General features: G+C 38.8%; 2 protein-coding genes across 5 annotated transcripts in view; both read left to right on the forward strand.

Moving 5' to 3' along the window:
• Positions 1 to 48: 48 nt before the first annotated feature.
• Positions 49 to 5267, forward strand: LOC119906714 (cAMP-responsive element modulator-like). The gene is made up of 2 exons (XM_038724040.1): positions 49 to 1864; positions 3983 to 5267. The coding sequence occupies exons 1-2, from the start codon at positions 1698 to 1700 to the stop codon at positions 4125 to 4127; spliced, it is 312 nt and encodes a 103-aa protein (XP_038579968.1). The 5' UTR covers positions 49 to 1697; the 3' UTR covers positions 4128 to 5267.
• Positions 5268 to 7332: 2065 nt separating this feature from the next.
• Positions 7333 to 25074, forward strand: part of ccny (cyclin Y) — a 44684-nt gene continuing 26942 nt past the window's right edge. For 3 of the 4 annotated variants that reach the window (XM_038724055.1, XM_038724069.1, XM_038724060.1), the window contains exon 1: positions 7333 to 8027. In XM_038724055.1, coding sequence (XP_038579983.1) covers positions 7874 to 8027 — 154 coding nt within the window. In that variant the 5' untranslated portion in view covers positions 7333 to 7873. The remainder of the gene's footprint in view (positions 8028 to 25074) is intronic. The other variant, XM_038724075.1, reaches the window with a different exon arrangement.

Genomic DNA, 25074 nt, shown 5'->3' on the forward strand with positions numbered 1-25074 from the left:
CTTTTCAATATTGTTTTTCAGTTGAAATACTCACTTAGGAATTTCTGCAAAATATAGGTATGATTGTGAATTTTCCCATGTTGATTGTTGACATTAGTAGTCAGAATTGGGAATGAAAAGAAATCCTGATTATTTTTAGGCATTACATATTTGTTTATGTTTGTCTGTGAGGTTTCCCCAAACCATTATAAGAGGACTCAGTAATTCCCTCAAATAACATCTCAACTAAGTTCCTCAAAAAAAGTAGCAAAGAACTGTTGAAATCTCATTTTCGACAGTCAGCAGCAACAAGCTTATTCTGATTAGAAACGTTTTCCCAGGGTCTGCTTGTCTCTTCAGTCATACCCTCTCTCTCTCTTTCTCTCAGTCCCCCCTCCCACCCCTCCCTCCCTCTCTCTGTGAAATGCTTCAATGTTCTGCCCACTCAGAGCACATAGCGGCAGTAGCTGACGTCGCTGCTTTTCCTGGAACTGGCCCCCAGCAGCGTCATGTAAATGCAAACCGGCAAATAAGATGTGCATTGACGTCAGCTGCCGGCCACGCTGTGATTATATGCTGTTCTCTTTGCAACTCACACATATCACAGAATTAATCATCAGTGTGTTACATGATATGAGGAGCAGAGACTTCTACTGGCACTGAAACAATGAACAGAAGGGAGAAGTAGATAACAAATGGCACCATCTCTCAATGTGTATTTCTTGCTTTTACAGTGTCACATACACCCATTTGATAAGATAAAAGAAGAGAGAATGTAATGTGGTCACTTATGCTCTCTAATTATATCTATTTATTTTTATCTATTTAGCACAGCCTGATATGCTATCCTGCATTTCACAGCACACACTGAATGAGCATGTGATAAATAAAACCGTTCTTCAAATTTTGAAAACTTCTGGTTTGTGAGAGTCATATGGGAAAAGATTAAAGAGTTAAAGGATGCTGACTGACGTGGAGCTGTTGCACCAGATCTTCATAAATTCAAACTTAAATGAGTGACAAAGTGTTTATTAAGTGAAGAATAACCCATTACTATTACTAATTTAATTAAATCTAAATTTAAAGGTTGCATCAGACAAGCTAGTTCTTATATAGAGATTAGTTGTTTCTAATATTTACACCCAGTGTGCATTCGGTGTGACATTAGCATGCTAATACATGACACATACTGAGATGTTGACAACATATCTGACCTGACACTTTGTTAAAATTCTGTTTAATAATTGTTTAAACTGGGAAGATTTAAAATGACATTTTATAAAAATAACACAATTTCCTTTTATACTTACCAATATACTGTATTATAATATATGATAACTTTAACTGATGACCACAAATGCCAAAGCTAGCACCAGTTAGGCTAGCATTATCAGATATTTACCATTCATTCTAAACTCCAAAAGTACTACTAACTCATATTTATCTATGGTGCAGAAAGAAATCAAAGCAATACTTGGATTTAAAAAGATTAGTCATTTATCTGTAATATATCACTTGGTCCCTTGAAAAGTTTTTTTGCAGTGATGTTACAGCTTGTGATGTTCTAGTGACAGTGGTACAGCAATTTGCACATTGTCTTTTCAAACTAAGACATTTCTTAAGTTGTATTGGTGCATCCCAGTTTAGTAAATCACTGAGAACTTTTGGAAGGAATTAACACACAAGCTTCTTCATGCAACACAATCCTCTTTACTGACATGTTGTTTTGTGTCTCCCCAGGCACTGCAGGTGACATGACTGCCTGCCAGCTGCGTAACCCCAGCTCCAGCCTACCACAGGGGGTGGCAGAGGCCAGCGCTCACAGCTCCCACAAACCTATAGAGGATGCCTTACAAAAGAGGGAGCACCGCTTGATGAAGAACAGGTAAAGAGTACCAACCGCACTCATTAGCTTGGACATTACGATAAAACAACCATATCAATATAATCAGCTGATATTAGCTATATTAGATACATTGGTATCAGCGTAAACTGCGTGCACACTTATTAGGCAAGTAATTATTCTGAATGAATAATTATTTATATGCACATTTTCCATCTCCAAACCATATAAACTTGAATGCTTTTCGGGGTTAATCATTTTTAGAGGGATGGTGTAGTGAAAGTGTTTCACTCCTTATATCAAGGTGTGCATGATTATTAGGCACCTTCACTACCTCAGGTAAAATGGGCCCAAAAAGAGATTTAACTGGTACTGGTATGGGCTGCAGCCATCATTAAGGATGAGATAGTTGGACCAATTTTCAGGTTGAAGATGGACTGAAACTCAACCCCCAAACCTACTGCCAGTTTCTGGAAGATACTTTCTTCAAGCAATGGTACAGGAAGAAGCCCTCAGGATTCAAGAAGGCCATAATCTTTATGCAGGACAATGAACCATCACATGCATCCAAGTACTGCACTGCTTGGCCTGCCAGCAGGGGCTTTAAAGATTCCTGAATAAGGACCTGGCCCCTTTCCTCACCAGACTCGATTCCTCTTGAGAACTTGTTGGACATTCTCAAATGTGAGATTCACAGTCAGGGAACACAATGCAGCTCTTTGAACAGCATTTGGGAGGCTGTGGTTGCTGTTAATAGTAAACAGATCAAGAAACATGTATGGAAGGCTCATGGCAGTTATTGAAAAGAAGGGCAGCCATATTAGTTTTTTTTGAAAAGCCACAATTTGTATTTAATTGTCACTTGTTGTTTCACTTACTCTAAAGATTGAGAATAAACAAGTAATTTGATATAAATTATTTTAGTAATTTAGTTACCTAATAATTCTGCACATTTATGTATTCTCCTGAGCAAGACACAACTCACTTTTCTTTAGTTAAACATTCAGGTTTGAGGTTCAATTATATTTTGGATTGACTGAAAGCATTGTGTTTGTTCAACGAAAAAAATTTGTAAAATACAATTTGCCTAATAATTGTGCACACAGTGTATATGGTGGCTCAATGAAACTGTAGTACAGAATTCCAAAGATAGGGCTGATATATTTTAAAGCACTAGTTCCACATTTTGGGAAATGATTTCTTGCTGAGAGTTAGATGATAAGATTGATACCACTCACATGTCTGTGCACTTAATATGAAGCTTCAGCCAGCAGCTGATTAGCTTAGCTTAGCATAAAGACTGGATACACTGGAGTATGCGCCTACTGTATGCACCTCTGAAGCTTATATCAAGTTTAAGAATGGTAAAGTTAGATATAAGTTAGACAGCACTGATGAGTTAATTTTTTTATTTTTTATTAAGTAAGTCTATATTAAAAAGCTAATATTGGTCAATATACTGTTGGAATTCTCAAATTCTCATATCAGTATTGGCCTTAAACATCATCCGTCTGGCTCTGTTAGACACATTCACTGCATACCGTTGGAAGTTCTCTGCTGTGTCACACACAAACACCCAGCAAATAGCCAGTGACAATGGATGACAATAAACACATGTAATAATAAGATCCACAAGCCTATCATCATTCCACCGCGAGAATCTCCTCCATCCAGTGTGTTTAACTGCTAATTCTTATGTTGTCTGTTTCCCCATGATCAGCTCTGTAATCTATATTTGGGGTGAAGAGTGAGTTGGCTGAAATGACCAACTGTTAGACCTTGTCTTTGTATGTAAGTTAGGTTAATGTAAATAAGTCTGGTTTGCTGGTGAGGAAAATTAATTACCTTCTGCTTTTAGCGTGCTCTTTGCTTGCTCTCTTTAGAAGGCTCTGGGCTTTCTGTGTGTTTGCTGTAAACAACCGTGAGTCACTATTGGCACTGATTCCCACTTTCCTTGTTTGCATCTTCCCTGTCCTCCCAAGTTATGATTTTTTTACTACCATCAATCATAGATGGAATTGTAATTTTTGTAATGTGAGCCTTCTTTTTCCCCTTGATGTGAACTGATTTATGGCTAGAACGAGTTGTCTGTTGTATCTGGGAGAAACGCCAAGACGGTTAAGGCTTCTTTATCACGGTAACTGTTGTTGTTGCTTCCAGGGAAGCCGCCCGGGAGTGTCGACGCAAGAAGAAGGAATATGTCAAATGCCTCGAAAATCGCGTGGCTGTGCTCGAAAATCAAAACAAGACTCTGATTGAGGAGCTTAGAGCCTTAAAAGACATATATCGTCACAAAGCCGAGTGATTCCTCTGGCGAGAGGAAGAACCCGGGATTGTGTGGACTGTTTTGGTGTCCTTCTGTGGGGTGTCTTGAGGACTCTGGTTTTGCTTGTACAGACACACAAATAGACACATACTCACACAAGAAACTCCTTGTCCTCGCTGTTAAATGTGTTTACACGATGATGTCAATGTTTCTGGCTCTGAATTATCCATGCACCGCCACCAGTGAAAAAAACAAGAACCCTGTTTCAGGTCAGGCTTATTATCAGTGAGTATTACGCAGAGCTTATGTCCCTTTGAACAGGGAGGCTGCCAAAGCAAGCAGGAAGAGAAGAACCGAATATATGATCCACCTGCAAACTCGCAATGCCTTACTGGAGACGGAGAATCGGATGCTGAAGACCCAGATGCAGCTCTTGTGCAACCCGAACATCCAAATTCCCTGCCAAGATCAGCCACAAACGCCTTCGCTGTTATCACCTTAGCGCCACTGCATTATACATTCCTTTATGATCAGTTTCATAATTTGGCTTAAAATACTGTATGAGTTGAAAGTCTATGTGATGGTGTCAGTCAGGGCTTCATCTTGCAATGTTTGTGTTGTATTCGATTCCGCCTCATAAATCCTGATGCAAGCTCACTATCTGGGATTAACACCCACTGCATTTATCGCCCGCTTTCATTTGTGTTTAATGTAGAGACCTATCAGGATCGATTGAGCCTCTGTGTGAGGACTTAACTGCTTTTAACATGTGGTGTTTACATTTATTTGGGCAAGTTTACACTGCAGTGCATCATTTTTATTTTTTATTTTTGTAAAGGGTGGGAAAGTGTTTATCTTCATATTACTGAGTGTATATTTACTTTTAAAAAATTACACACCTTTGTGGAAAATGCATGAATTTACTGTTTTACCTACAGGTTTTTTTTTTTTTGCTTCATCTCAGTATGTATGGCTGAATTTAGAAGCTGTTGTAAGTATCATTTTGATGCGGTTATTTAGGCATTTGATGCAGACATCCAGATTTTTAGTAGACTCCTCTGTTGGTGATGATTTCTCCTCTGTAACACCGTTGTCTTGCTGTGATCACACCTTATTTAAAGACCTTATTGACACATCTTTAAAAAATGTATTCGCTTCAATAAAAGTTCTTTCTCAGGATCTCTGTGTTGTTTTCACACATAGTGAATAGAAGGCCTACTAAGTGTAGGCCTTCTATTCACTATGACACAGTGTTCATTGTTAATCAGGGGCCAGACAGAAAAAAGCCCCTAGCATTTGTAAAGCAAGTTGTAACAAGTGAGTTCATTTGTTCTTAGCTCATGCTTGAGAGGAAAAGAGAAGAAATATATCAGATATACTTTAATGCAGAATTAATCACTAACACACAAGTACCATTATGAGCGTCTGATAAAGCTTTTATCGCCATGCTGAGTCTCGGCTTTGGGTTCCTGTTCAGAACACGATGTGCTGTCCTTTAAATGATGACCTGCCGTGATTGCTATGACTGTCACAGTGGAGAAAAACAATTTCTCCTCTTTAACATATCATATTGTGACAAGTCACACTGTCATCACGCAGTGCATGCTGGAAGAAGGGGATGTAGGATGAGCATTTTAAAACACATTTTCTGTAGGTCACACCAGAGGAATGTGGATGTACTAAGGGGAAGGAAAGGATTGGCCCTGTTTTCAGAGATGCCATTCTCTGATTTAAAATACTAAATAAATAAATAATTTAATACTCAAGAATGTGTTGCAGTAAAAGTCAAAGTGTGTAGTTTAGGCAGATATCAACCAACTAATAGTAGGGACCAAAATAAATCCTAATATGACAGTAATGACCATTAAAGGAAAATGGAAAAGACTTGCATCTGGATTTTGTATTTAGAAAGCTGATTAACAATGGTATTGGAATTTAGCTTTTCTTTATCATGTAACACCTCAATTAAAGATGTTTTTGGTGCTAAATCTTCACTACTTTGTGGTTCCTGCTCTGTGGTAAGTGGTAACAAAACTGAGGAAAGAATACAATACCATTGAAACCTGCACTGCACCTGGGTCCTTTTGTGAAACCATATTCCTGTCCAGTCGATACCAAAACACAACTTCCACCCTGATAGAGAGAAAACCACAGTGTGGAATGCACAAGTAGAGAAAACTAAAACTGTCTGAGTGTAGTCATAATACACCATTGAAAGCAGATGAATAATTTCTGCTATATAGACAACCATCATTAATTGCAGTGCAGCTGCTGTTCCAGCAGGGTGCACTACAGCACCATGCCGGATCATGTCAACCAGTGTAATCACGCAAAAAAGCCTATCTTTTCTCATTCAGTCTTCAATCTCCATCATCATGAGCGACAGTCTGGGGCATCAACGTGTAATGTCCCGCATGTCAAGGATTAGTAGATCCCTCGGGACGACACTTTGTTTACCTTAACCTCAACTAATCCCACTTAATCCCGCAGAGAGATTTAGTATGAGCAGCCATTTCACTCTGTCACGAAAACAAAGCCCTTACGCATTTGTCATCCGTCAAAAATCTAATAATTAATTTGCACACACAAATAAAGGGGATGAAAGATGTTTGGGTCCAGGGACATACAGCAGTTGCCTTCACCCACCTGTTAAAGTAAGAAAACACTTCTGAACAACCTTACTGTTATTATACAAACTGTAGAGTGTAAATTGAACAAACCATTGACAGACTCCAGGAACCCACCTGAACCCTTGAGATCGTATTTTTCTATTCTATTTGTCTTATTTATTTTTATCCCCAAAGAGACTGTCATAATTGTCCATTTATTACAGTCGTAACCACCTACTTGAACCGGAACTTTTTTCATCACAGCCAAATATGTTTACGTGCTCACAAAATATTGTAATTTCTACATGCATACATGTACGACCTTTCTACCACAATGTGGAGAAAAGACAATATAAAAAACAACAGCTGCAATACACAGTGAGTGAGTAACGTTACGTTTTTCTTTGCAAATTGTTTTTAAAAACAACACAAAGAGAACAAACAATGCTCCATGGTACAGACGCATTACCTCAAAAGCTGTGTTTCATAATTTTTTATCTCAAAACACGATTATTGTTATAATAACTGTTTTCTTTCGGCCTTTCGTGGGTGAACAACTAGAATGTAGACTATCTAAAAGTGCGAAGCTATTTCTTAACGCTGAACTCGAAATTCCGATTTTACGAGCGGCACCTGGAAGCGACACGGCAGCGGATGTAGCAGAAGCAGCAGGCTACGGTACATCGGCAACTATGTAGCTCTGCGAGCAAAAATATTATACACCCGACTAGCTGAAGTATCATGCCCTCCTACGTATTTATGTCGCTGTAAAGTAGCAGAGTGCTAAAATGTGTATGTGAAGATAACTGGACAGAAATTTCAAGGCGAGGAGTCGAGTGTGAAACCGAAGCCTGTAGCGTAGAGGCATTATCTGCCCTCTCCTGGACGCTTTGAAAGGTGACGTTGGGTTACTCGTCTTCCTTATTACCCTACCTTGGCGTTTTAACAGCCTTTTAAATGACTACACTTGTCCGGCTACGTTTATTTTAGACTCGGGGGAAGGGTGTGTAACGCCAAGGGACAGTGGGGTTTGTAGTTTGCACCAGGTCTGACTATCCGCGTTACCGCCCCGTTTTCTCGCAGCGTTTTACTTTTCTCCCATGTAGTAACGCGAACTGCGCGACCAGGAGACTGAAGATACAGCGTTTTGGACTATAAGCAAAACCTGCTTACACCATGGGGAATACAACCTCCTGCTGCGTGTCCGCGAGCCCTAAACACCGAAGGAGCAACCACTCCAGGCTCGAGCCCTACCGGCCCGAGCCGGAGCTGAGCCGGGAGGACACGGGCTGCAACCTCCAGCACATCAGCGACAGAGAAAATTTAGACGGTAAGCCACAGTTACCCCATTTTTCCTGATGTGTTTGAATAACGCGTAGGCCAAATAAAAAGAGAAAGAACACACACCGATTTATCAAATGCATTATTTATGATTAACCTAGGATGTTGCAAAGAAGCTGGGGACAGTGGTTTATTGCTCCGCAAATACCCACGCCTCTAAAGATTTAAACTGTAGTATTAACAGATAATAATGGGAGCTAGCAACATCTGTGTGCAGAGGACCCACCCACCCGTTACACTGATAACTACAGTGCTGCAGGCTCCCTGTAATTGGACTTCCAGCATGTTGGAAGTCAGCCATGCAGTGCATTTAAAATCTTACTCACGTAAAAAATTAAGAAGTAGCCTGTTATAAGTACTGTAGAATTCATACAGTATGTAGATTATATTATAAGAGTGTTAATACTGATGCATCCATGTATATTCAGCATTTTACTGTAGCTGGTGGAAGTGGAGCTAGTTTAAACTACTTTATGTACTGTTCATAAAGTACATATGTACTGGAGTTCACTCTGCAAAAGCCCCAATCTTATATAGAAAATTCTGGCTAGAAACTAATCCTAAAGACCTTATTTTCTTAAAATTAGTGAAAAAATGTAGTAATGGTGATTAAGAGTAATCTCAACCTGTTTTTTAATTCAAACAAGTTTGCCTAAAAAGCGGCTGTTATCTCTAAACAAGCAGTATGAGGTGTGTCATGGCTCTAGAATTATAAAAAAGGAAACATGGTTTTAGAAAATACAAATTGATTTGCATAGAAACTGTCGCTACCTTCTTACTGGACTGATTGGGCTTAGCACCTGTTAAGAAAATAAGGGGTTAGGACTCAATTTATGATCTATTATCGCTATTATCTTCCATCCTTGTTATACACTGACTTAAAAAGCTTCCAGGTTGTTGCTGCCTCTGGCAAAACCTGGTTACATGGTGGTCTGTGGTAGGCAGTTTCAATGAGTCTGCTGAGTTGATGTGGGACTCTGCGCTTGCTCCACCATGTGTCCGTGTGTGAAAGGGTGCGTAAGGTTGGGACAGTGTGTTGAAGGATGAGTGTGAATTTGTGTTCCAGTGGGAGGTGATGTGATAATGATGGACAGTGTTGATGTCACGACGTCCATTCACTTTCTACAGGGAGCTGAATAGAAACTGACACATTTCAGTGCTAATTAACACCTGCACAGTTGCACTCAACTCTACATTAGCGCTGCTATGGTTAGTCCCATAATCGATTAATTGTTTCAGTCATTTTTCAAGCAAAAATGTGAAACATTTGCTGGTTCCAGCTCTCTGAAAAAAATCATCATATTAATCGGTAAGGAAAATAATTGTTAGTTGGAGGCCTACTCTACATTAAAGATTGAGTGTTCCCAGGGCTCATGAGGAGGTTTTCGGGTTTGTCCTAGCAGAATGAGGAATGCTTTAGTGAAACTGCTTTAGGTTTGTAAGACATGCACACATTTTTTGGAGACAAAAGATGCTTTGATCTGTTATTTGCCCCCCAAAATATATAAAGTTTTATTAGGCAGTTATGAGATGGAATTCCTTGAAACGCTGATAAATTGATTTGATCAGGGTCTAAAGTGTGTCTAATTGTACATTAGGAATGCAACGATTACAGATTTTGTTGGTACGATTTGTCAGAGAAATAATCACGGTTTCACGATTATTACGATTATTATGCATTAATTAATTTAACAACACTAGTAATGACTTAAGTTGATTTTTAGTATTTAATTACATTAACAATTATATTTCTATAATATATATTATTAATATAAGAGGAATATTAGCTTTTATCCACCAGGGGAAAATGTTATAAAGGAGGGGAATAAACTGTACTGTTACTGTCATCAACTCTCATCCAATTAATTGGTAGCCTATAGTCCTGAAAGTCTATAAGCTCCTGATGTATGTTAGTGTTTTACACCTGGCAACATTTTCTCAACACAGACAGGAGAAGACAACATGATGCAACGTTAAATGTTCAGTAACTGAAGGTCTTGAGAGGACTACGTTCTGTCTTTCATAAAGGCCCTTTCAGAAAAGAAGTGATTTGCACTGCGTGGAAGCTGCTCAGCGCTAAATTTCAACTACTTTGACAGCGGCATGCGCGCAAGCAACAAACCAAGCCATTAAGCAGTGTTTGGCTCGATAAGGAAACGAACATGTGATAACAATACATGAAACTATGCTCTCATATTTGCTCGATTGATGCATTGAAAACGGCATCAATTTAAATATAATTTGTCCTCCTGTTCACCTTATTTATGAGAATAAATTTCAATGCATGCAAGTAGGCCTATTAATTAATATGATCTGATCAGCACGACACTTAAGCTGGTGCACCGCTCCTGTAACTTTGTTTTTGTTTTATGCATTTGCCGCAGTTTTGTTCCGTGCAACAGAAACACTCGGTGTTGCGGAGCCTTTACGATTAATTAACCGTGACGTTTTAAAGCGCGGTTAATAGTGAAATCTGGTAATCGCTGCATCCCTATTGTACATCATTGATCATTACTAGGGGTGTGGCGAGACACTTCACCCACAAGACGAGATTCAAGATTGGGTTCACGAGATCGAGAAAAGACGAGATCTTAACACTATTTTTAAGAATTCTTTCATCTTTAATGAATTAAATTAAAATTTTGAGCATTAAACACTATTTCCTGCATTCTGATGACATTTTCTGCACCAGTGTATGTGATTTTCTTTTATTTGTGTAAAGAGAAACACATAATTCAGGTGGCAGGTGACAATTCAAAATCTATAGCCTAACTACAACAGAAGATAATGCAGTGCAGCTCTCAGTCATTCTGTGCTGCTTTCAGATCTGTTTCTCCTGTAAATGAACTTTTCTCCTGTAATATCATCCCTCCTGTGTCATGATTTAGTCTTCTCTCCTCTCTGTGTCTTTGTTTAGGGAAGTAACCTATTTAAATGTGGCACCTTTTCACCTCAATAATGATTTTTTTTTTTTCATCTAGAAACCCCTGGGCTTTAATAGCTACTGTGTTTCAGCAGGTTTTCTGCTTATGTTCAAAACTTTCTGCACATTCACAATCTCTCACATCTGTGTTCTCAGACATATCCAGAAAAAGTCATAATATATATAGAGAAAAACATCATCATTTGATGAGAAGTCTACCTGCCCTATACTCTTCTGTGCGTTACGTTATTAATCCGCTGGAAATAACGTTATCCTCTTCAGACCGTTTGAAAGATGCAGTTTGGGACTGCATGTTGCATGTGAAACCCAAAGTAACTGAAAAACTTGTGATCAGGTAGAAATCTCACCACAAATCCACACACGGTATCTTCAGCAGCTCTGATAAAGTGCAGCTCACAATCCCTAACACAGCAAGGCTGCGCTTCAGTAGATTTTTATGTTGCAAAACTCCACCAGCTACGTTACCACTCGTCACAGCTGTCTGGACTCACAGTGCCAGCGGTGTGGTTGATTACCATCAGGGCTTACGCTGGTGTGGCATCAGCTGGCTAGAGTTGATTAGCTCTGCTAGATCTTATCAGTTATACATATGTATTTCACCGTGTGAGAAAATTAATGTATGGCTTGACTGACAGCATGTGAAAAATGTCAATTTTGTGAGTCTCGAGAGACAGCTTTTTACCTGACGAGATATCTTGTCACAATTTAATCTCGCGACACACCTAATCATTACACAAAAGAATTACTGACCAAAGTGGTTAGTAAGCAAATGGGATGGGGAGAGAGGGAGGGAAGGCAGGAAAGGAAATCATCCCAGCATGCAACCACAGTAAGGAAATTACCAGCAATGCTTGAAATGTGCAGTTATTAGACAAAGTTAAGAATGTTAGCTGGAACTAGCCCTAATGTTAGTTAAAGTGCAGGTCGTATCAGAGTGCCTGACATGGCATCACATTGTCTCAATCCTCAAAATGAGTAAAAACCATACTAACAAAAACAGCCCACTGTCTGCCAAAAACTGGTCAAAATGCCACTTGGAATTATGTATATCACAGTTTTTCTGGCATGGCAGGGTTCTTCCCAAAGCTATATTGCTCAGTCTAAATGATGTGCTGAAAGGCCAGTCAACCTCACTGGACTCCTCGCTGTGAGGATCGGGCTGCCTGTAGTGAGTAATCAGGGAAGCCTCAGGCTCGGAACTAACTTTGTAATTGATGGAGCAGACATGCAGTTGGTTAAACATGGGTTGATGAGTATGGTTTTTGATTTTAAATACAGACATTCATGGATTAATTTTGGAATATAGCTGCAGAGAGATATTTTGCACCAATTGTCCATCCATCCATTCTCTGATGTTTTTTCTTCTTCTTCAGTAATAGCTGGCTAAGCAAGGTAGCGGATACGTTCTCCTGCTCCTGGGGAATGCCTCCGCATTACATAGCCTCTTAGTTGGATGTGCCTCGAATACCTCCACAGGAAATTCCTATTCAGATGTCTGAACCACCTTAACTGGCATCTTTCCATGTGAAGAAGCAGCAATTCAGAACTCAGAACAAACTCAGAGCAGCCCTGACACCTTACAAAGGAAATACAATTTTTGTTGCTTGTAACTGATTGATTTAATTCATTTGAATCAGGAACAAAATTAGCACGTAATTTTACATATTTTACTCATATTTAATCATAATTGTTTTGAAAGTTCTTGCTCAGATTTGTGAACTGATCGACTGTTTAGCATCATGTTCTGACCATAAAGGAAAGTTTAAAACCACATTTAACCATCTAGTTTCTTCAACTTTCACTCAGGAGCAAAAATCAGCCAGTAAACTTGAAAGAAATAACGATATGACATTTATTGTGATGTATCAATATGAAATGATATCGCTTATCATTTTTTTAATCATTACCCAAAGTAATTTGGTACCATATTTTATGTATAATTCTGACAGAATATTCCCAGAATTAGTATAGTAAAACCAGCATTTAGACCACCATAAGACACACTGACCCTTTGATAAAGGAAATTTAAGAATGGTTTAGAGCTGCAATGACTAGTTGATTAATGGATGAGCTGCTAAAAACAATATTTTATCATATTTAATCAATTATTACTTTCAGGCATTTTTCAAGCAAAAATGCCAAACATTTGCTGGTTTTAGCTTTTCAAATGTGAGCATTTGCTGCGTCTCTTTTTAAATATATGATGAATAAAATACTACTGGGTGAGCAAATTGAGCAATTTAAGTTAGGGCAAATGTTTAAATTATCGATTAACCTGGCAGTGATTTCTAGAATAATTGTTTCAAATTAATTGTGACAAACGCCTTTTTCCAGAGTTAAAAGTGACGTCTTCAAATGTCTTGTGTTGTCCAACCAACAGTACAAATACGGTTAGGTATCGGAAACCGTTTTCAAGTTGGAACCATTACCAAATGTCCAAGAACCGTGGATTTGTTTAAGACACATGCGTTTCCATTTTACATATATTTCAGTCACGCTCCTGATTGAACGGCAGTGAGCATTTTGAACCAGCGGTCCAGATTTACTGTACTAATGATAGAGGTGTAAACACCAAAAGCACCCAAAGGAGCACCTAGCTTCCAGTGTGGGCAGCATCAGGCATCATAAGATGGCTAGCTGCACAGCTAACTGAGTAGCTAACATAGTAGCAGCTGCTGTTAGCAGTAGTTAGCTGCTAAAATAACCAGTAAAATAAACTTTGTAAATCAGTGAGCAGCCTGAGGACACCAGAGAGAAAACTGCACAATATTTATCCATCAGCTCTGATCCAGTTTCAGTAAAACCAGTGAATAAAGTTGTTTTTTTGTACAGTAATCAGCGAGTCCTACTTTCACATAGCAGGTCTTGATTTAGCGTGGACCCACTAAACCTCTTCTGTGCTTGGGGAAGTTGGCCAATCAGAAGCAAGTGGGATTTCAGGGAGGGAGGCCATGAAGAGACAGGAGCAAAAACTGAGTGATCAGACAGAGGGTGAAAAGATGTGCTGAAGCAGTGGACAGTATGAGAAAAATGTGTTTTTTGAACATTAAAGCATGTAAACATGTTTTAGTAGAAACCCTAAATAAAAGTATGAACCTGAAAACGTTCACTTAATGTTGAGGAACACTGCTTGATTCAAGTAAATGAATACATGGGAAGGTCACATATACTGTAGGTCAAACCACGCTAAAGAGCTGGCATAATCTCAAGGACTTCTTGAAAAGTAAATATGGAAATGTGCAAGGAGACCATGTGATGCAAGGAGATTTGATATCTGTCTTATGAAAGTGTTTATCTTGCTTGATCATGTTTCATAAATGAGGGCAGTATGATGGTAATCAAGCTGTTATATTTGATTTGGTTATACCTGAACAAATAGTATGATTTTGTGCATATTGTATGGGCTTGTCTCTGCTTGTGTTGTGTGTTTATGTGTAGCATGTGATTACAAAAACATCTGCCATGAGAACTGCTCACAGTGGTGATGACACACGTGCACACTTTTGCGGACAGTGCACAAACAAAACACACATAGTGCTCATTGAACAGCATGCAACAGAAGTATGAGAGGGTCTTTCAAGTGGCCGCTTTCACAAATCAGTAGTGTAATCTGATTTGCCTGAGCAATTGCTCGCTGTGTGTTATCATAACTTATACACCAGTCAGAGATAAAGAGGCTGAAGATTCATGCTTCTCCTGCCATGTCTGCTTGTGTTCTTCAAAGCACTAAATCTTCTTGTTAGGATATAGAGAATTATGCCAATACCATTGCACAGGTCTCTCAGGGTCAAGCCCATCATTTGTCTTTGACTTATCTAGACACATGCCAACTATCATGAATGTACAGGTCTAAAGGTGTTAATCTAAACTTCATTCGGGAGCTGCGCCTTGTCACCGGACCGAAAGTTTCAGGGGATTTTTGTAACATAGACCTTTTCTCTTGTAACACGGAAGTCCCTTACTGCACTGCTGCTAACTCTAATTACATTGTAGCTATTTGCTATATTTTATATATATACCTTTTTTTACAATTAATATTTTTGAAAGAAGTGAAACTGTCAGTAACGGCACTTTTCCCTTCCCTTTTGAGAAAAATAAGATGACCGAAAACCAAATTACTTAAAAAAGAAGAATAGGAGAGGAATATGGTGGACAAAATGATTAGAGATTAAGATTACAGAATGTCGTCTGTTGCTCAACATAACTGGGTTCATCATCACTGCAGCGCCCAAAAGAGAGAGGAACATTCTTTGCCATTTCCAGACCCTCCAAACCAGCAGCTGAGCTATTTTTATCCTAATTTGATCAGAGCACAGAGTAATGTTGTATTGTTGTACAGCAGCTCTAAGTAAAGGTAAACCTAGGCCACTTATAATGCCTTAGAAATAAGAGACAAAGGATTGTGAGATGGAGGATGAAACGGATGAATTTCTCACCCCGTTTGGGTTTTACTTAACATAGACATCTGTAAATTAGCAATGGCTCCGGGGCCAGCATTCGCCTCTTCTAATCAGTGTTAAAGTTAGTTATTCTGTACCGCGCACACACACACACACACACACACACACACACACACACACACACACACATATTGATGAGTCTTGCTTGCAGGCTAATTGAAATCTGGACATGGATTATTCATGCCTGGTTGATGAGCCTGGGGAGTCTCCTAACTATGAATTCCAGACAAGTTGACCTAGATGTACAGTGTGTGATACGATTTTGTTTTGATTGTTGTTGAGGTGAAAAATGCTTCTTATTGTGCCCGGCATTTTCATGCCCTATGTAAAGGTGCACACATTTAGCTTTACATTTAGCTGACAATTTTCCCTTTCCCATATGAGTCATAGCCAGTGCAGGTAATGCATAACATCAATCTCTAAGTTCACCATAATTACATACTAGTATTAAAAACTGCAACAACACATTTTTGATCAAATAAATAATAAATACATAACCCATGTACCAATATTTAATCATTGAAGGATGAATGGGTTCCCTCCAGTATTTCCCTCCAATTCAGTTATTGATTTTTGACCAGGTTTCAGCAGCAGCGTAAGCTAGGGATATTAACAGTTTTTTTCTTTATCGATTAATCTGCCAATTAATTTCTCAATTAACTGATTAAATGTTTGGTCTATAACATTACTGAAAATGGCGGTGAAAAATGACAATTTCCTTAAGCCTAAACATACAGAACACACATTCAAATGACTTGTGTGGTTCGTTTGCATGTCTAAAACCCAAACATATTAAGGTTTACCATGACATAAGGCTAGACTAGGTTTAAGCAGAAAAACGTTAAGTATTTTTGCTTGAAAAATGTCTTAAAAAATCTGAAAATTATCAAAATAGTTAATATATGTATTATATTTATAGATAAATTTTCTTTCAATAAACTAAACAATTAATTGACTCATCGCATCAGCTCTAATGTAGGAATATGCAAGTATGTTAATGCACCAGAAAGTTGATGTTGAGTTGAATGTAATGTCACAGGGTATCTGCAAAGTGTAGGAAGGAGCAATATCTTTATGTGGGATAACTGACTCCAGGCATGTGCACACATAGACATAAAAAGGGGCTTCAGCAACTGCCCTTTTTCTTCCTCAAGTGAAAGTTTCTGGGGTGCTTTTTAAAAAAAATTAATTAATATACAGTATATTTATTCCTGTTTTCGCTCAGCTTCCCTGTCAAAGAAATATTTATTAGAAGAAAAAAAAAAAAAATCAGGTCCAGGATGAGGCTTTGTCGAGTTCCTATGCGCGCGCACTCTCGCATTTAATTTGAACACATTTGCCAAGTCACTGCGGCTGAATAGGATAAACAAAGTAACTAAAGCATATCACCACAGAACTTCACCAGTTAATGACTTAAGTCAAGAGTATTTTCCTCTGAAATGTTCTGAGTAAATATGCAGATTAGCTTGTTTTGGTTAATTTAGAATAAATCTATATGCAAACAGATGGAGGGTAATAGGCTTTAAACAAAAGGTGTATTCTTGAAGTATTATTTCCATTAAAGTAAAAGAAGATATGGTAGCAAAATAGACCAAAGTCTCAAAATTGACCACTATAAAAAAGTGTCCTGCCTTAAACAGTAACTTCATAGTTTTGATGGTAGGCTCCTCATCCAATAACTATCCATTCTATTAGTTTGCTGTATGCTGATAGATCTTGATACAGACAACCCTCCCTCAAATGTGAAACTAAGTCCATGTCACCATCAGTAATTGTGTGTGGTAAGTGTAATATAATAGCAACAATAATAATGTATTTGATCAATACATGAATGTATTCAGTATTCTGTTGCTTGGCTGTGTGGCTGTGCTGAAGGTTATCTTTACTCATTTGGAATTTTGCTTGTGAAACAAAAGGTATTTAAATAAAATTTGCATCCCAATGCCACAGTTTAGTGTGAAGATTGTTTGTGCATTTTGGAGTGTTATGTAATCCAATAACACCAAAAGAACTAAAATGATTAATTTCCTTGTGAAGAATAAACAGATTATTAGTTTAACTATGTCATTTATTCTAAATATATAGTAGAAGGATAGAAAACATGCACATTGTGGCATAGTTTCCTTTGCTGTTGCCTGCTTCTGTGATAAACCTAGTGAATACTAAAGAAGACCATGGTCTCTGTGTGAATTGTGTGAGGGAATTACAATAAATTAGAAGGAAGTTAGAGTTGTGTTAATATATTTAATGTTTTGTTTTGTTGAAGTAATCTCGTACTCAGTCTAATTGTGGATTATAATTAATATATAAAGCATTAAGCACTACATTTGGCTGAACAGTAGAACTGATGGTGGATGATTTAGCAGCTTGTTGGCATGTCAGAGGTTTTACAACTAAAAGCATTTAACTGATTGAAGAGCCAAATAAGAATTAAGCAGTTTTAAGGAACTTTTTGAGAGGCAGCTCTTTAAAAATATATTCAGAATGCCCCTGACTACAGTTTGATGAGCAGTCTAAAACCAAGGAACAGCAAGTCACATTTTGGTGTCAGCATTTTAGAATTGAAATCTGACGGACGGATTCTTTTTGTACCCACAGTTTTATACAGACATTCAATCATCACTCAGGGCCAAATCAGTCATGAAAGAGGTAGCGATAACTGTTTTCGTTTTGAGTGGGGCGTGATTCTCACTTCGTCTTATTTAGTTGAGCTCTTTTCAACACATTATCACCAGTGCTGTCACTATCACTGTCTTCACCACCCATACTGAAAACAGCAACTTAATGCATATATTGTGATTTTGGGAAATGTACAACACTAACTAAAATTGAAGTACACAAGGTAGATTCAGGAAAAGCTGAAATATAAAAGGCATTCGGTCTAAATGAAATGATTGGTCGTGCTTTATTACAGTCCTGTGACAGCCACAGAAACCGGATTTTAAAAAAATAAATCTGTGAAAGCATTTGATTTATTGATTGCTGTCGGGGTGTGAAGAAAATTTCAACAAATATCAAAAAGCTTTTGACAGCTTCAAGCAACTCACAATACACGTCTCACGATGACATTTCATCCATTTGGCTACTTTTTATTTTTGCTCACAAAAGCCAGCAATTTCCCAAAAGAAGGAATGGTTTCCATTTTAAAAACAAATTAACTGATCCAGAGTGGTAATGAAAATGCAATTGCCTGTGACAATCTCATTCTGGTGTCTCGTTTGGCTCGACTCGGCCCACGCGTGGGAAGATAAAGATCTACTACCGACAAATTACCTGCTCTCGTCTTCACTCAAAATGCCGCTGCCTCCTGAGATGTTCATGTTGTAATGGTCTTCTGCCAGTTCTGATTAAGAGTAGGGAGACCACCTCTGCATCACTGATCAGGAGCACTCATTATAAAAAGGGAATGTGTCTTATATGACTGAAAATCATGCAATGGAGTTGTAACCCCTATCTCACTTCTTATACAAAATCTGTGGCATAAAATCCTGTGAGATCTATAGATAATTTCAAATTGATGCCTTGGGTTTTGAGCGCAGTGGAGGTAAAGCAGAGTGTAGTTTTCTCTGGCAAGTGAAACCTGGAGGGGATTATGTGTTTGGTTGTGTGTGTGTGTCTCTGTATCTTTTCAGTCTCATGTCGCATACTACTGGACCCGTCGGCCTAAAATTTTGGGGCAAATTTACGACCGTATGTTCAAGGAACTCTCGTGGTTGCAGTGATTATACATTTTTGAAAAACCTATTTCATTGACTGAGCCTATCATAAAGCTCAGACTTTTGTCTTTTCAGCAGTATCCAGCATTTTACAACATGGCAAAAGGCATTTCTGGCAATTGACTAGGGTCAAAACAAGGCTTACCTTGTCTGTTGCAGGCCATACATGGCTCAAAAACTGACATCCAAAGTTTGGTGGGAGTGACGAGTGAGATATAGCTTTTTTCTGTTTGGGAGGGGAGAGGGATGTTAGGAGGGGTTTGTATTTGCTATAAATGTTCTAAAGAACTAACAAAATCTTCGAAATAGTTAACGGAGTTTAAATTCACAAGTTTGGACTCATTGCCCTATTTATTTTTTCCTTATTAAGTTTCTACACTTTTTTAAAGTTATAAACTTAAGGTTATAAATTCCTTGGCCAATTAATCAGCTGATATGATACAATGCCTGCACTCTGGAGGTCCATTAACAAAAAATGTCTGCAGACACATCTGCAGAATCTTGTCAGTGTGGCTGCTGTGGAACAATGGTAGCACTCTCCATTGTGAGTTTTGGAAAGGTGGTGAAAAAGTTAGTTTGGAGACCTAAATTTCCTCAGTCACCATCGTCTTTTCTAAATGTTAACCTTTTTCTACCATCCTCAATGACAAGGTAATCTAATCTAAAACCATTAATTGCTATATAAAGTATATATTGTTAGTGTAGAAAATAATGTAGTTGTATCCCACTCTCCCTTAAACACCAGTCACGTTGTGAAATCTACAGCATAACCCAATGTATTTTTCTGTTTCTTTAATTAATAGAAATTCAATCTAAAACACCCCTGCACTCCATGTTCTCCACCCACATGCCCCCAGACACACCAGGCGGAGATGTGCACTCTTGTAGTTTGTTACTGTAATCACTTGAGTTCATTATCCACAGTTAACTTAACAAAGGTTGACAGTCTGCATACCATTGTGTGAAAACCTTGATACTCCACTATTGTTTTGTATTGTGCTTAAACTGGAAATGGGAAAACAGAAAAATATAAACCATTTGCATAATGTCATAAATGCATTTTAATCCAATAGATAAAACATTGAACTTTTGGAGATGGATAGTAGATTATATGTGGCATATGTGGTACAAGTTGTAAAGGTGAATAAAAGAAACCATGTGGAGCTACAAATGTCATCCTTAGCTAGCCCTAGAAGTGCTGGATGTGGAATGTCAACATTTATAAGGGCTTATGGGCAAAGGACCTGTTAAAGTATTCAAGATGCAGCCATGTCCACACACAGCTAATAAAAAGTGTATTTGAAGTACACCCTGATGCTCCTAGAGACTAAAGGCTTGAATATTTTGGTGTCCCCTCTAATGGTCAGAGCAGGTTGATACTGCTTGAGAGAGATTGAAAAATACAACCTAAAAGATGTGTGCGATAAAACTGCTTGACCTGGGGGATGTTAGAGATAGACTCGGGCTTTTGTAAGACAGCTGTGTAGTGAGGATGGGAATGCCAATAGCTTTTGTGATCCAAGTCTTCACCTCATTGTTTGGGGGATATTCCCCAAATTCAGTGTGCGTAGTGTGTGTGTGTGTCGGGGGTGTGCTTCATGTAAGCAAGAAGAACAAAAATCAGTGACTGCCCATGGTTGAGTGTTTAAGTAGATTCCCAGCAGTGCTCTTGAATTGTATTAATCAGAAATCGGCTAACATATTGCAGTCTGTCTGTCTGTTTGCTGAAAGGGTGCTTGCAACTATATGCACGCTTCAGAACGGGACTCGATGGCAATTAGATGTGGTGTTTAGGAGCTCAAGAGATCATTTGGGCACAGCTGTCTGCAGGCCATATGCATTACTGGCAAATTTATTCTGCAAAATGAAGGAGACTTCTTGTCTTGCTTTGAGCAGGGAGCACTGAGACATCCAAATTCTACAGACAGATAAAGTTTACAACTATCGACTATAGGCAGGACTTGACGATTCTGATTCGACTATGTAAATCCTTAGTCGGGGACAGCCCTAGTGTGTGTTGCTGTCGCTTCACTTGGTCCATGCGTGTAAAATATTCACAATATCAGTGTCTTGTAACGTAATAGGTTATAACTCTTTAGCAAAATACTAAAATGGGCCAACAAATAAACTGTTAATATAGCTGGGCTGCCAGCCCAAGTCTATGTGTGGGAAACACTGGCAAATCTTGGAGGATTACAATCTCTCCAACTAATCAGTTTGTCCCCCAGGGTGGCAACTGACAAAAGACTTAGTTTATTGTTATTTTAAGAGTAAGTAAGATTTTGTGTTACTGTACCAAATAAAGCAAGGGAGGTTGGTGGTTCTATGGATGTAGTTTTGGAAATCACATCAAATATTATTTGCCAAGCACAGCGTGCAAGCTAGGGTAATAATGAAATGTTACAAACAAGCTTAGCTGTCTTTGTGTAGTCTAGCTGTTTAGCTTAGTTAGCCACGTACCTTAAAATATTACAAAATATTCTTGAAAACTTAGCTGCTGGCTGATACAAACCAGCCCGTCCTCTCTCTACCAGTGGTACCTACAGGCAGCAAATCACATCAGATCTGTCTGATGTCTGCAATCCATACTGTCACCAATTTTCATATTAGTGCATTGCTTAAAATCGCATACACTTAGACATATAATTTAATGGAGTCAGGGCTAATTTAGCCAGCTAACTGAGCAAACAGCCATCAGATGGGGCCACAGGAGTTGCTGGTAGGAGTTTGGTGAGCAGGTGTTATGCATGCTAATTACTGCTGATTGGCTGTTGGAATATGAGCTGGTCTGCCAGCAAGGCTCAACAACATCCAACAAGCTATACAGTTAATAACAGATAGCTTGACACAGCTTTATTTGTGATTATGGTGTGTGTGTGTGTGTGTGTGTGTGTGTGTGTGTGTGTGTATATATATATATATAACATATAAACTCACTCATACAACATTATAATGGTAGACTTGATCCTACACTGTTAAATTGCCAGGAGTTGGTATTAAAAGGTTGATATGAACAGCATTTCTGGACCAAAGATGTGTCAGATTTCAGTTCTAACAACCAATTTTACCTTTTTTGTCAAATTGTAGTTCAGATTCTTGCAATATTATTTTTAAATAAAATAATAAAATAAATCCATCCTTTTCCTGAACTGCTTCTCCAGTTCACAACACTTCCCAGCCTATCCCAGCGCACATTATGCAAATATCGCTGGACTGGTGTCAGCTACCCAAATATCTAGAGAGAGAGTGTGTGTGTGTGTGTGTGTGTGTGTGTGTGTGTGTGTGTGCGCATTCCTGATAAAAGCCATTGCTATTCTGGTGTGTTTCTGTTGATTTATACATTGGTGGTAATGCCTGTATCGGGGCATGTGTGCACGCATGCCAACATTTGCATGTGGTGTGTGGAAATGTCAACATATACTTGATAGAGCTTGGCACAGATGGTCTTCCTGTCATCCTCAACTCCTTCCACAGCTTGACACTGGATGAGAGAGAGAGAGAGAGAGAAAAGAGAGAGAGAGAGAGAGGTTTGAATTCAACAAGGAGCTGTGAGAGGAGCATAGGGTTTTATCAGGCTAATGCATCACAGCTTCCACTGGTCCAGCAATCACATTTTTAATATTTGTCTATCTATAAGAACAGAAGAAGCCTCTTGGATGAGAGGTGAAACGTCCAAAACTATCTTCGATCGAATCGAGTTGCCCTTGATTTTAACCCTCTTTAGATAACTCTGACCTGGATGACTGAGAGTCTTCACAGAAGGCAGAACCACCTATTCTGTGTTTTTTTTTATTCTGTTTTACGATTAAAGCACAATCATCAGTAAGACTGTGTAATCATGTGGTGGATGACTACAATTTCAACAATTCAATAATAAACTATTAAAAATGTGATCTGTTTCAATGAATTTGATGTACCATGCAAATATGCATAGAAATATTTAAATGTATACATGTGCAGATATTTATGGGGACAATTTACAATACATGTATTGCAACAGCAGGATATTAAAATACTGTTTAATAGGGGACAGTTTACAATGAATGCATTGTTTCAATACATGGATTGTGAATTGTCCCCTATAGATGATCTTATGCTGGACAGATTCCGTATGCTGCTCCAACCCAAGTGGGTCTGATCTGGCCACTGTCACGTGGGCAACGCTCCTGCTTGTTTACCATGCTTGACTGAACGTAGCACTTAAATTTTTTTCCAGCGGAATATTTGACTCCACCCACACAGCCATGAAGTCTTAACAAGCTCTTGTCTTGCACCTGTCAATGTGCTTGCACTTTTGAGAGTTTGTTGAAGTTAGTGGTGGGCGATATGGCAGAAATATAACACGATTTATCTAAGGCAGGATCTGGCGGTTTTGTTGCCTGCTTGCTCGGCTCCGGTTCTGGTGCCCAGTCTGGCGCTGCTCCCTGTCATCATCCTGACCTGAAAACCGCTCCTTGAGTAGAGGTGTAAACACTAAACACACTACCCAGGTGCTCGGAGCTCAGCTATGTCTATCCCATTAGTAGCACAGCTAGCTGAGCTAATTAACTGCAGCTAGTTAGCCGTGGTTACACTACCAGTTCATCAGCAAACTCCGTAAATCACAGAGAGTTGAGGCAGAGCAGCTGGGGGACATGGGAACTCAAAGTCGGCCAACATTTTACTCTACAATGTTGCCTTGGTAGAGTAAAATGCAGGCATTGAGGCAGCTGACTTGATGTTGACAGAGCATCATAAGCCATACAACTAAAACTGAACACGATACTAACAATGTCTCTGAAAAAGATCGTGGAGACATTTGAATCGTTCACAATCTAATATCGTAATTATGCACACCACTAGTTGAAGTGATGAGCTCTTGCTAGCATGCTGACTCTTCAGTGTGTGTGTGGGTGGGTGTGTGTGTACAAGTTGCTGGGCCCCACCCTCGGTAAAACACTAGTAAATGAAACCAAAACAGAGTAGTATAGTTATTTTATATAGTTTGTTGTGCTGTGGAAAAAATGTTGATTCCAATTGTATTATCAAATTCTGCAAATCCATGTGTGTTTTATTGCGGAAATCAAAGGCCCCTACTTTTTAGATTCAGAAAGGCTGCACTTTTATCATGAAAGAGAGTGAGAGCAAAGAGTAGTTATAGCAATATGTGTAGGGTGATTGACTGTTATGCACTAGCGGCTCTCCTGGTTTAATTTATTTGCATTGCAGTTTGCATGGAAACCCAGCTATGGATGCTTATGTGCATTACCCTGCACACACATGAACCCCATTCAGAACGTGTGTCCAGTCTGCTGCCTGCAGACACAGCGGTATTGTCGAACTTTTCTCCCAGATGCATCATGTACGTAACTGATGTAGATCCCTGCTAGTGGTGCATGGGTCTACAGTTTTGCAGGGGCAGCTGGTCAAACATTGTTTGTTAAAATGATTCATCATGTAACCTTCACATTTCCTCTGACCCCAGGGTTGAAGCATGAATATATGCTAATTATCTCCATTCAAGTTTGATTTTGATTGATTTAGAGCTACCATTCAAATTTGTACTGTACGTTACTTTATGTGTCAACAACTTTAGGATCCTGTTGCCTGTCCACCCAGCTGCCCCTTTGTACCATAATTGTTGTCACAGGTGTGAATACTGATGGATACCATGGCAGTGCTTTACCACAGCCCCGCCTCAGCTCTGTCAGTCTGTTATGTCTATTCCTTAGTATCTAATGAAGCCAATCAGTATTCATCCTGTATGATCTCGATTTTATATAATTTAGATAAGTATTGTCTTGCTGCCCTTTTGTCTACGTCATTTCATTTCTGGTTTTCTGATTGTCTGTGCAAAAAGACAATGTATATTTTGCCCTTCTGCAAACCAGTTTCCAGTCTTGTTACCCACTACTGTCATTCACCATCCACTGGAAA

This window comes from Micropterus salmoides, unplaced genomic scaffold, assembly GCF_014851395.1.
Source record: "Micropterus salmoides isolate LMB-PRFRI ecotype aquatic unplaced genomic scaffold, ASM1485139v1 Ms_hic_scaffold_1, whole genome shotgun sequence".
Taxonomy (NCBI): domain Eukaryota; kingdom Metazoa; phylum Chordata; class Actinopteri; order Centrarchiformes; family Centrarchidae; genus Micropterus; species Micropterus salmoides.

What these genes read in the sequence shown, in the direction of transcription:
- LOC119906714 (XM_038724040.1), top strand. Translation starts at nt 1,698, where the DNA reads ATGTTGTTTTGTGTCTCCCCAGGCACTGCAGGTGACATGACTGCCTGC. An exon ending in CACCGCTTGATGAAGAACAG is followed by an intron (nt 1,865 to 3,982) that starts GTAAAGAGTACC and finishes TGTTGCTTCCAG; the next exon opens with GGAAGCCGCCCGGGAGTGTC.